General features: G+C 40.3%; 1 protein-coding gene across 6 annotated transcripts in view; it reads left to right on the top strand.

Moving 5' to 3' along the window:
* The window catches only part of ACSS2 (acyl-CoA synthetase short chain family member 2), a 50,491-nt gene that overhangs the window by 24,819 nt on the left and 13,228 nt on the right, over positions 1 to 12,444 (top strand). For 5 of the 6 annotated variants that reach the window (XM_060078174.1, XM_060078172.1, XM_060078173.1 and 2 more), the window contains 4 exons: positions 11,316 to 11,407; positions 11,626 to 11,729; positions 11,977 to 12,049; positions 12,332 to 12,407. In XM_060078174.1, coding sequence (XP_059934157.1) covers positions 11,316 to 11,407; positions 11,626 to 11,729; positions 11,977 to 12,049; positions 12,332 to 12,407 — 345 coding nt within the window. Of the gene's footprint in view, positions 1 to 8,746; positions 8,905 to 11,315; positions 11,408 to 11,625; positions 11,730 to 11,976; positions 12,050 to 12,331; positions 12,408 to 12,444 lie in introns of all 6 variants that reach the window. The other variant, XM_060078176.1, reaches the window with a different exon arrangement.

Here is a 12,444-nt window from a genome sequence, read left to right as displayed (position 1 = left end):
AACAGGGATAATAATACATGTTCTACCTACTGCAAACATAGCTGTGAAGATCAGGTGAGGGAACTGTACTCGTGTAATGAATTAGCTGGATTATTATTTGATCTACACAAAAACCGGCGAGGCAGGCATACAGGTTTCATTTTTATTTATTTGTTATCTACCTCAGCTAAGTTTGTTCTTTTTTTTTTTTCCCAAGTAAAATCTCATTTCTCTGAAACTGACTTTTAAGACCCATTCTCCTGCCTCTGAAAGGAAGAAATGATAATCAAGGAGTCTAAGATACATTAGTAATTATCCCCCTCTTCTTGACTCCTTCCTCCCATCTTATACAGAGAAGAAAACAGGCTCAGAAAAGAGGGGAAATTTTGTGCAAATTCATACATTGAATTAGGGGTAAACAATAATCTAGGTCTGGTGACTCCAAATAATTACCTGAGGATCTTGTTAATAATCCAGATCCCTGGACCCCACCCGGCCTATTGAATCAGAATTTTCAGAGGGTAAGACTTCTGACTTATATTTTTAAAACTGCCTCAGATGTTTCTGATGTGGTGGGCAGTGGCAGGGTGTCTTTGAAAAATAATTAGTTAGATTAGTAATCTAATGCCTAAAAGAATTTTGAAAAATTATGTAGCTCTTCACACATTTTAAAGTTCACATTTAAACATTTTATTGTAATATTAAATAATTGCAAAGAATTTAATTTCCAATATGTTTTTTATTGTATACATGTATATATTTTATATATCTTTTTCAAAATCTTGAAACTGCAAATTTAGCTCATATAATTTATAGAAAATGTTTATCACATTACCTAATTTGAACAGCCAGTTCTCACTGTCAACATAGCCAAATCAGATTTACTTTGTTAGAAAACGCCTTACTTCTTTTTCAGTTAAAACAGTTATGCTGATATATGACCTGTGATAACTAATTTAACTTCTGAATTATAATTCTAGGAGAAATAAGGCAAGTAGACTTGCCATGAGTTTGTCAATTAAGATGTTACTCCTTTCAATATTGATTTCTTATGGAAGCTCTCTGATTTGCTTTCTTGGGGCTCTCCCTCTGAAGTTATGCATTTTCAAATTGTCCCTTTGTTTGGCACTCTGGAGGATTTTTTTTAACCTCAGCATTGTATAGGCATAATAAGGTTTGGGATAAGAGAGAGAGATGGCATTTTTTTATAAAGTGGGAGGAAGAAAGTGGGAAAGGAGAGCCAACTTAGATCAATGTTAGGAAAGATTACATATGAAAGTTGAGTCTCTGGACACTTATTCTCTTAAAACTTTTCCTGCTCAGGTACATACAGGAATAGAGTACTCTAGCTTGAAAACTACTGATTTAAACTATGATATCTACCTAAATAACAAAGAACCATTGAAGTGAATAGTTTTGCATGTGTCTGCTATACTTGAGAGACTTGATGTACATGTAGTATGTTGTTCCTGGCTGTTCTTCCCACTTTCTTTTTCTAACCCAGGCATATTCCTGTTTAAGGCAGCATTCCAAATGCTATGGTAATAAAGGAGCTAGGAGGGCTGCCCTCATTCACTTGTTTTGAGGAAGGCTAGCATAGTTGTTTCATCCAGGAACAACTGGATGGTAGGAATGAATGTGTATGATTTCCCTCCTGTAAGCAGGCATGTAGGCAATGGGAAAAGGGTTAACTTCTATACTGGCCCAGGTCTGCCTTCTCAACAGAGAAGACATGTGGAATCCAACTGTCACCAAAGCCACTTTGGCCAGTGGGAACAGGCACAAGGTCTCTGGAGCAAAGCCTGAAAATAGCTGGCAGGAGAACAGGGTGTAATTATAGCTCAAACTGCAAAGCACGTGTCCCACCACCTGAACTGCATATCCAAGGGCTTCTTCCAGTCTCTTCTTTGGCATAGAGTCCAGAACTGAGCCCACTGTAGGGGCTCAAGAAACTCTTCTTGATATGTTTCCAAATTCCATTCCATAAGTTTTAAATATTTTTCCTCTGTGTCTGTTTCCTGCTGCCTGTTTAGCATCTGTCTTCTTCATTTGTATCCTCTATTATCCCCCTCTTTCCTTTCATGTTTTCTCACTCTGATCAGCCTAGATCTGGCTGATCATGTGAGAAGAGTTTATTTGTTCATATTTTTATCCATTCGTTTCACAATTATGTATTAAGTGCCCCCTGTGTGTCAAACTTTGTGCTAGGCACTGAGGAGGAAACAGATAAAAGGATGTCCTGCCTGTCTTTAAGGAACTCACAATCCAGTGAGGGAAATATATGACTATAATGCTAAAAATAAAACAAATAAGTACCAAGTCTTTAGGCAAATAGAAAGAGACAGTATGAATGAATGAACAGTATGAATGAATGAATGAATAGTGCTAAGGTACAATCTTTCAGGAAAGGAAGATTTGTATAGATGTCTGCCTTTTTTCCCAAATTAACTGTGTGCTTTTTGCAATTCTAATCAAAACCACAATAAGTTTAAAATTTTTTCAGATATAATTCATAGCATATAATTTACCCATTTAAAGTACAATTCAGTGACTTTTGGCATATTCAAAGAGTTGTGCAACCATCATCACAATCAATTTTAGAACATTTTCACCACCCCAAAAAGAAACCCCATACTCATTAGCAATCACTCTTCATTTTCTTCCAACTTGCCTTGCCTCAGCCCTAGGCAACCACTAATCTACTTTTTGTCTCTATGGCTTTGGCTCTTCTGCACATTTTACATGAATAGAATCATACAGTATGTGGTCTTTTGTGTCTAGCTTCTTTCAGTTAGCATAATCTTGTCAAGGTTCATCCATGTTGTAGCATGTATCAGTACTTCATTACTTTTTATGCAGAATAATACTCCATTGTATGGACATACCATATTTTATTTATCCATTCTTCTGTTGATGTATATTTGGATTGTTTTCACTTTTTGATACCATGAATAATGCTGCTACGAACTTTGTGTACAGGTTTTTGTAGGGATGTATGTTTTCAATTCTCTTGGGTGATCATAGCTATACTAAAATCCACATTTGGTGGACTTTAACCCCACAGTTCTCAGGACTCCTACACTTTGATTTTCTTCTTTATGCTAATTCTGGTTTTGGAAACAACATTGCCCTTTTGGAGGCCATGTCATTTAGCAGGAGAATGCCCTGAACTAGAGACATATAGACTCTAGAGCTAGCCACGGGTGACTGTTAATACTTAAAATAGATTAAATTAAATTAAATTAAAATTCAGTTCCTCCATCACATTTCAAGTGTTCAATAGCTATATGTGGCTTGTGGCTACCATACCATACCAATAATGCTGCTACTAATGTGCTAAGTAACCTCGAGGCTATCACTTCCCATCTGTGCATTAGGTTTCTCATCTGTAAATAAGGGTGGTGAACATCAAAAGCCCTATCCTCCTCTGGCATTCTAAGTGATTTATGATTCAGTCTTTGGTATTTGCCTCCTCCCACCTCCTCCTCCAGCCTTTTTCCCTGTTCAGCCAGGAGTACCCAGAGGGAACATTAAGCTGCTAATTGGTCAAGTTATGTTGCTCCCACTCCCTGCTCCCTTGGTGAAAGGGAAAGTGACTTGAGGGTATACTTATATCTAAGTGCTTCACATTTGTGCAGTGCTTTATGGATCATAGAACACATTATTTCTTAATTTTACAGAATCAAAGAACCTCAAAGTTGGAAGGGCCTTAAAGGTCATCTCAAACTTCACTGAACATGAATCACATGGTTGCTTATAAAATGAAAATTCCAAGGACCCCACTCCCACAAGAATGATTAAGTAGATGTCAGGGTTTCCCTGGTCCAACCTGCACACTCCTGTGCTTCTGAACAGCTGTGACATTTAGAAAGGCTTTCCTTATATTGAACTCTCCCAATTGACCTAGCTCTTCCATTTATAATTACAAAATGCTAGTCTGCTTCTTTCCCATAATTATCCTTCAGGTTCATTCATTCATTCAGCAAGTATTTATTGAGCATCTACTATATACAGAGTTCCTTGCAAGGTACGGGGGATTCAGCAGTGAACAAGACTAACATGGTCTCTGCCTTCAGGAAGCTTACAGTCTAGTAGGGGAGACAGACAATTAGCAAAAAAAAAAAAAAGTAAATAAGTAAATAATAAAATAATTACAGCTTGAGAAAAATGCTATGAAAAAAATAAACAGTTTTGTGATGAAGAATAACAGGAAGGACTAATGCTACTTGGGGTGGTCATGGAAAGCTTCACTAGGAAGTGACAGTTAAACTGAGATCTGAAACATGAGGTAGAGCAAACCATTCGAAGAGTTCAAGAAAGAAAGGAAAAGAACATGGCATGTTCTGTCGGTCAGAAGGCTAATGTGTTTGGAGTCTATTAAGCAGAATGGGACAATGACCTAAGATGAGTTGGAGAAGATACAAGGCATAGTAAAAGTTTGGATTTTCTTCTACATGCAATGGAAGCCACTAAAGGGTTTTAAGCAGGAGGTGCTGTAGTCTGGTTTGTGTTTATAATAGGTCATTTTGGTTTATGTATGGATTGGAAGGGGGCAAGAGTGAAGTGGAAGACCAGTTTGGGGCCATTGTGGTCATCCAGGCAAGAGATGAAGGTGGCTTCTGCTAGGGTGGAGGCAACAGAGATACAGATATTTGAGACTTACTATCATGCCTCTCAGTATCTTCTCACCTCCAGGCTAAACAGATCAGTCCAGTCTTCCTCTTAAAACAGGTTTGACTCCTCTCATCGGGATGTTTCTCCTCTGGAAGACCTAACCCACTAGGTTAGATCCTGCCTTCTGATGCTTCTGTGAAGAACCCAGTTTTCCCCACCTATTTTTTTCCGCAGCTCTTTCCTCCTATCTTGTGCCTTACTTTTCTGCTAGTCTAGGGAACTAAAATCTCCAATCCAATGACTATCCTTCTCATAATAAGAGGAGAGCTCTAGTCTTCCCTGTCATTAATCAATTATAAGTTTTTCAATGATTTGACCATGAACCTTAAGTACTTACTGTGCCTACTGTGCTCAGAGGAGACAGAAACGAAGACATGATCCCTGCCCTTCAAGAACCCAGGTTATAAGGGGAAAAATAAGGCCCCAATAAATGCAATACAAGGTAAACCAATAGATCACAAGGAAAGTGAGATAAAGGGACTCGGAAGGAAGAAAGAACTTTCAGCTTTGAGGTAGGTGGAGGAAAAGAGAAACTAGGGAAGACTTCGTGGAAGATGTTGTTACCTTGGAGCACCTGGGGCTGCGGGGTGGACAAGAAGTGCCCTTTTATATGGAGTGGTCAAGAATGACCTCACTGAGAAGCCAACATTTGAGCAATAACTCAAAGATAGGGAATAAGTCATGTGGCTATCTGGGGGAAGAATGCTCAAGTAGAGGGCAAAAGCTCTGAGGCAAAGTGTGCTTGGTGTTCTTGCTGAACAGTGTGGAGGCTGTGTAGCTGGAACAGAGAGGGAGAGGAAGAGAGAATGGGAGTACTTGAGGACAAAGAGGTAATGAGGGAATAGATCATGTAGGAACTAGTAGGCCAGTGTGAGGACTTGCATTTTGAGCAGAGGAATGACATGATCTGACTTACCTAATGGTGATTTTGGACTATGATAGTAGAAGTAGATGTGAAAGGAAGTAGTCTAATTCTATATATATTTTGAATCAGTAATGGGTTACAGTAAAATTTGGAGAGTATAAGGGTAAGGTAGTTGCAGAAGTTTTCCTGGAAGAAAAATATGAGAAGATTATATACTTTGAGTTGTTCCATACCATATGGCCTCCAGGTGAGAGGGAAGTAGTTGGGTCTACGGCAAGTGTTCCCAATCTGTAGCCCATCAGCTAAATCTCTCATTAATAGTTTTGTTTGACCACAGTGTTTAAAACTTTTAAAAATTAATTGTCATAAAATAGATAACTAATGAGGACCTACTGTATAGCACAGGAAAGTCTACTCAGCGCTCTGTGGTGACCTAAATGGGAAGGAAATCGAAAAAAGAGGGGATATATGTATACATACAACTGATTCACTTTGCTGTACCGAAGAAACTAACACAACATTGTAAAACAACTATACTCCAATAAAAATAATTTTAAAAAATTAATTGTCAACACTTAAAAATTTAGAAACAGATTTCAGGCCTCTTTGAAAAACTGAAAAAATTGGCAACATTGAGACCTTATTCCCAGAGGGCAAAGTTAATAGACACTAAGTTTAAATACTAGATGCCTCTTCTTGCCAGAGCATGTATTCTCCAGTTTTCCAGTCCCTGCCTCTCCCTATTGTCCCCCCAAAACTAAGTGTCATTGCACATACGCTGCTATTTTCTTTTTTGGATATATTAAAAGGTTTTATTATGATTCAAATTTTAAAATTATGAAACATTCCAAACATATCACTTTCTACACTTGACATATATTGATATTTCACCTAGGCTTTTTCTAATTGAAGTATAATTTACTTACAATATTATATTGGTTTCAGGTGTATAACATAGTGATTCGATAGTTTTATACATTACAAAAATGATCACAATAAGTCTAGCTACCATCTGTCACCATACAAAGTTATAGTATTATTGACTATATTCCCTATGCTGTACATTACATCCCCAAGACTTTTTTATTTTATAACTGGAAGTTTGTACCTCTTAAGCTCCTTTGCCTGTTTCACCCATCCTTCCCCCCTGCCCAACCCCCCAGCAACCTTTAGTTTGTTCTCTGTATCTATGAATATGTTTCTGTTTCATTATGTTTGTTTATTTTGTTTTTAGAGTCTACATATAAGTGAAATCATATGGTATTTGTCTTTCTCTGTTTGACTTACTTCATTTAGCATAATACCCTCTAGGTCCATCCATGTTATCACAAATGGCAAGATTTCGTTCTTTTTTTTTTCCAAATATTTTTCCCATTCTGTGGGTTGTCTTTTCACTTTCTTTTTTTAAAATTAATTAAATTAATTTATCTATTTATGGCTGCATTGGGTCTTCGTTGCTGCACGCAGGCTTTCTCTAGCTGCGGCGAGCAGGGGCTACTCTTCGATGCGGTGCACAGTCTTCTCATCGCAGTGGCTTCTCTTGTTGCGGAGAACGGGCTCTAGGTGTGCGGGCTTCAGTAGTTGTGGCACATGGGCTCAGTAGTTGTGGCTCGCGGGCTCTAGAGCGCAGACTCAGTAGTTGTGGCGCACGGGCTTAGTTGCTCCGTGGCATGTGGGATCTTCCTGGACCAAGGCTCGAACCCATGTTCCCTGCATTGGCAGGCGGATTCTTAACCACTATGCCACCAGGGAAGCCCCTGAACCCTATTGATTTTTGAGTTTGCCGCTCCCAGTTTAGAAGAAAGAGGCCTGGACCCTGAGTCCTGGTCCCTGATCTGCCACAGTCTATTGTACAATGTGACCTTGAGCACAGCAAATGGACTTTTTGGATTTCTTTGGAGTTAGGAGACTAAATTGGATGTTCTTTTATTTTTCTTTTATTTTTTTAACATCTTTATTGGAGTATAATTGCTTTACAATGTTGTGTTAGTTTCTGCTGTATAACAAAGTGAATCAGCTATATGTATACATATATCCCCATATCCCCTCCCTCTTGCGTCTCCCTCCCACCCTTCCTATCCCACGCCTCTAGGTGGTCGCAAAGCAAAAATCTCTTAACATCCTAGAGGGCTGAGACTAGTACTTTGTCCCCTCCCCTCTCCCAACCAGCCAGGGGCCCCAGCTGGGTGTGTATGTCAGAGAAAGAAGACACTGGAAGGAGTAAGGTGCCTATATCAATAATGTATAACTTAAGCCCAGAGCCAGGGAGAGGGATGTACACTCTGTGTGTGTAACTGGAAGTGGGCTCAAGTAAGCTGTTCTTGTATAGATTTGTGCTTATATATTCCTGGGCACCTTCTATGTACCAGGCTCTATTCTAAGTGCTAGGGATGTAGCAATGAACAAAACAGACAAGGTCTTTGTTTTCATGGAGTTTATATTCCAGTGAAAGATGCAGATAATATACAAGTGAATAAAATACATGAGATAATTTCAAATCATAGAAAGTTCCATGAAGAAAATGAAACAGAATAATGTGATAGAGAGTTTCTGGTGGGGCAAGCTGTACACATACATGGGTACGTAAATGTGTGGTACATACATACACTTGCCTAGGTCCATATGCTTATGCCATTTGTGCCTATGTGTGCAAATGAGCAGCTTGTATTTCTACAGTGTTTTGTTTTTTGGGTTTTTTTTGGTACGCAGGCCTCTCACTGTTGTGGCCTCTCCCGTTGCGGAGCACAGGCTCCAGACGCGCAGGCTCAGCGGCCATGGCTCATGGGCCTAGCCGCTCTGTGGCATGTGGGATCTTCCTGGACTGGGGCACGAACCTGTGTCCTCTGCATCGGCAGGCGGACTCTCAACCACTGCGCCACCAGGGAAGCCCTACAGTGTTTTTATATAAGTATATATGATTTTATGTATGTGAATGCATACAGGTCAGCTGGTATGCATGGGTGTGTTGTATATGTTGGCATTTAGCTGTAACTAGAGATGTTCTGGTGTGCCCCTCGTCAGTGAGCCAGTTTTGGAAATGGCTTTTTTGCATCTGGCCTTCAGGGCCATTTGCCAGCTTCCTCTCTCCCCATTCCTTCCCACTTTAGATAGCTCTCTGTGCTTGTCTCCTCTTAGCCCTAGGAGGGCTAAGCCAAGGAGAGGATAGTAACTAACTCATCTAGCCAGGAACTGGAAAGAAGCTGATAATCTTCTGTGAAATCTCCAAAGGCCTGGCTTCCCTGCTAGTCGCTGTCCTTCACAGCATGATGAGAAAGAGTCCTGACTTGAAATCAGAAGACCTGAGGATCTATTCTTGGCTCTGCCACCTATTATTGTGTGACCTGGACCAAGTTACTACATCTCTCTGAGTTTCAGTTACCTCCTTCGTAAGTACTCTGGGTAGTAAGGAAGAGGGAACAAAATGACCTTTATGGGGGGCTACGTGGTGCTGGAGCCTGAAGGAGGTGGGAAGGCATTCTGAGCAGGGGCAATGGCACGATTAAGAGTGTGGACGTGGGACTTTGTGTATAAGGGAAGCCAGGCGGAACCTACTTAGAATAAAATTCAGACTTCTTACCATGCCTACAAGGCCCTATGTGATCTGGCTGCTGCCTACCTCTGACTCTTACCCGCCTTCTTGCTCACTATGCTCCAGCCATACTGGCTTCCTTTCTGTTCTTTGAATAGGCCAAGCTCTTTACCACCTCAGTGCCTTTCCAAATTTTGATGTTCTCTTTGCCCAGGATACTCTTCCCAAGACCTTACATAGTTGCCTACTTCTCATTACTTGGGTCTTAGCTCAAATATCATCTCTCCAGAGAGAGGCCTTCCCTGACCATCTTACTTAAAGTAGCTATCCTCTAATATTTATGAATATTTAAAATGTACATATCCTTTGACTCAACGATTTCACTTCTACTAATTCATCCTACAGGTATATTTTCAAGTGAGTAAATGACATATTAAAAAAGATATTCACTGAAATATTTATTAAATATAAATTATGGCATACACAAACAGTGGAACATTATGCAGATGCCAAAGAAAATGAAATAGCACTGTAAGTCTTAATGGAAAATAATGTCAAGATATATTGTTAAATTTCAAAATAATGCGAGATGATCAAGCTCTATACTTAAGATTTGTGCAGTTTATTGGATGTGTATTATATTTAATAAAAAACAAGATACAGAGTAGTGTGTATCGTATGCCATCATTTGTATAGAAAAAAAAGAGAATACATAAACATAAATGCATGTATATATGCTTGTCTAATAGGCCTGTCCTATTGTTGAAGCAGCTCTTTCCCACTTCCCCATTCTGTGCTTGGTTGGGGACTGTGAAGTACTTATTTCTCTTATGAACAGCATTAAAATTCAGTTTTTTAAATTCATTTTTAAAATTTCCATCTTCAACGATATCCCAAGGACCTTTTGAAAGATGCTAACGGTGTAGCCTTCTTCCAAAGTGAATTCTTGGTTATTCCTCACTAGTTCAGTTGCCCTATACCCTTCATCTTACTAGGAGTGGCCCTGTCTGCATACTATTTCTGGAAAGTTACACAACATAGTAGTTACAATGGTTGCCAGGAGGCAGGGTGATTGGAGGGTAGGGGTGGGAAGGACACTTCTCATTACATATCTTTTTATGCAGTACCATTTGTATGTATTACTTATTTGAAAATCATAAAATTGAAAAATAATACTGAGGGGAATATTCTTATAGTTAAATCTTTGCATACAGTCTGAAAGTTCCTTAAGATGTCTTTTTGAAAATTATTTCTCAGTCATTATTATGTCATTCTTTATATCCTTCATAATGCTTATCATAATCTGAAATTATCTTGGTTATATTTTTTACTTGTATATTTTCTGCACTATCATTGGAATATAAGCTCCATGTTGTCAGGGATCTTGCTTATCTTGTTCATCAGTGCCTTATTTCTATAAATATATATAGCACATAGGAGTTGAATAAGCAAATGAATAAATGAAAGAATGACTGAAAGAAACCAGGCTGAAGCCTAGATAGGAGTAGGAGGCAAGGCTGAGGAGGTAGAAATCAGCTGATAGAGGGTAGTGAGTCTTAACTTTAAATGTGCATCAGAATTACCTACTGATCCTTTTTTTTTTTTAATTCTTTTTGGAGTATAGTTGACTTACAATGTTGTGTTAGTTTCAGGTGTACAGCAAAGTGAATCTGTTATACATATACATATATCCACTCTTTTTTAGATGCTTTTCCCATGTAGGCCATTACAGAGTACTGAGTAGAGTTCCCTGTGCTATACAGTAGGTCCTTATTATTACTGATTATTTATACCTTGTAGTAAAGAAGCAGATTCTTGGACGTTGTGATTGTGATTCTAAATTTGGACTCAGGAATCTACATTTTAACAAGTTCCCTAGGTGACTTGGGTGCAAGTGATCTGGAGACCCCACTTGAGTAACACCAGTGCAGTTGACATCACTTTCAGGAAGAATCACATCCATGATATAAGTTCTCCTTAATACATGCCTAGGATGGAAGAGAGAAAACCATCATCCCATTTTATCAAATTAAATGAGGTTCAGAGATGGCAGTGCATTTTCCTGTGACACACAGCTTGTGAATAAAGTATACCTTGTAAAGCCAATGTATCTGACCAGTCAGCTCAAGGTGTGGTGGCAGATGGCTCACCCTCACGGGACATTCCCAGGCCTTGGTGTTACTGAATGGATTTTATGACTGTTCCTAGTTTTTTGTTTGGGGAAGAGGTCATACTCCCTAATGACTGGCTCTTTCTGATGTATCTCAGGGAGGGCAATGAGCCAGAGGAGACCACCCAGATCACATACCGTGAACTTCTGGTCCAAGTGTGTCATTTCAGCAATGTTCTCCGAAAACAGGGTGAGTGTGGGGATATGGGGAAAGGACTGGAAAGCCCAGCCTTGGGGTATCTGAGGACTTGGGGAAAGTAGACAAGGAATAGAAGGCATCTGGTAACAGAGGAACCAAAAAGGTCAGCTGCGGGGGCGGGGGTGTGGCAGTGGGTAACTGGATGAAAGGGAGCACGTAGCAGCAGGTGGGGTCCACCATGGTCCATGGTCTGTGTCCTTTACCTGCAGGCATTTGCAAGGGCGACCGAGTGGCCATCTACATGCCCATGATACCGGAGCTCGTGGTGGCCATGCTGGCTTGTGCCCGCCTTGGGGCTCTGCACTCCATTGTGGTAGGAATTTGGGCTGGAAAAAGGGGCCTGGTGGGGGATAGGGCTCATGAGAAGTAAGTTGGGCCTGGATGATGGAGGGTCTTAACAACCGGACTAAGGAGTTTAGAATGTCATAGGTTCCTTATCAGTTATCCAGTTTCTTCTATGACCTTGGCTTAGAGACCCTGAAGGTTTTATAAGTGACTCCTTTCCTTGTTCACTCGATCCCTGGGTCGCCCTCTCCTTCAGTCTTTCTTCCCTTCCCTAGTTTGCGGGCTTCTCTTCAGAGTCTCTTTGTGAACGGATCCTGGATTCCAGCTGCAGCCTTCTCATCACTACAGGTGACTACTTCTCTCACCCTTTCTTCAAAACCCCCACACCCAAAGTCTTGGTCTTCAGTCAGCTAGTTGGTATTTGGGACTGTTCGGCGTAAAGGATAGGGACAGCCTACCCTTCGTCTCCTGGTTCCACCTCAGCCTACCCTCTGTCAGCTCAAATCAGCTGGAAGAGCCAGAGACAAGAGGCCTACCCACAGGAGGACTGTGGACATTGTGCTCACTAGGGATAAAGGGCTAGGAGTGTGGTGCCTTCCTAAGGCTTGGAATGTCTGTTGCTCCCCAAAGATGCCTTCTACAGGGGGGAAAAGCTTGTGAACCTGAAGGAGCTGGCTGACGAGGCCCTGGAGAAGTGTCGGGAGAAGTAAGTGTGTTTGGTCTGCTGGCTACTGCTCTGAGTT

This window comes from Mesoplodon densirostris, chromosome 16 (genome assembly GCF_025265405.1).
Source record: "Mesoplodon densirostris isolate mMesDen1 chromosome 16, mMesDen1 primary haplotype, whole genome shotgun sequence".
NCBI lineage: Eukaryota > Metazoa > Chordata > Mammalia > Artiodactyla > Ziphiidae > Mesoplodon > Mesoplodon densirostris.
This window is presented reverse-complemented; position numbering and strand designations above follow the sequence as displayed.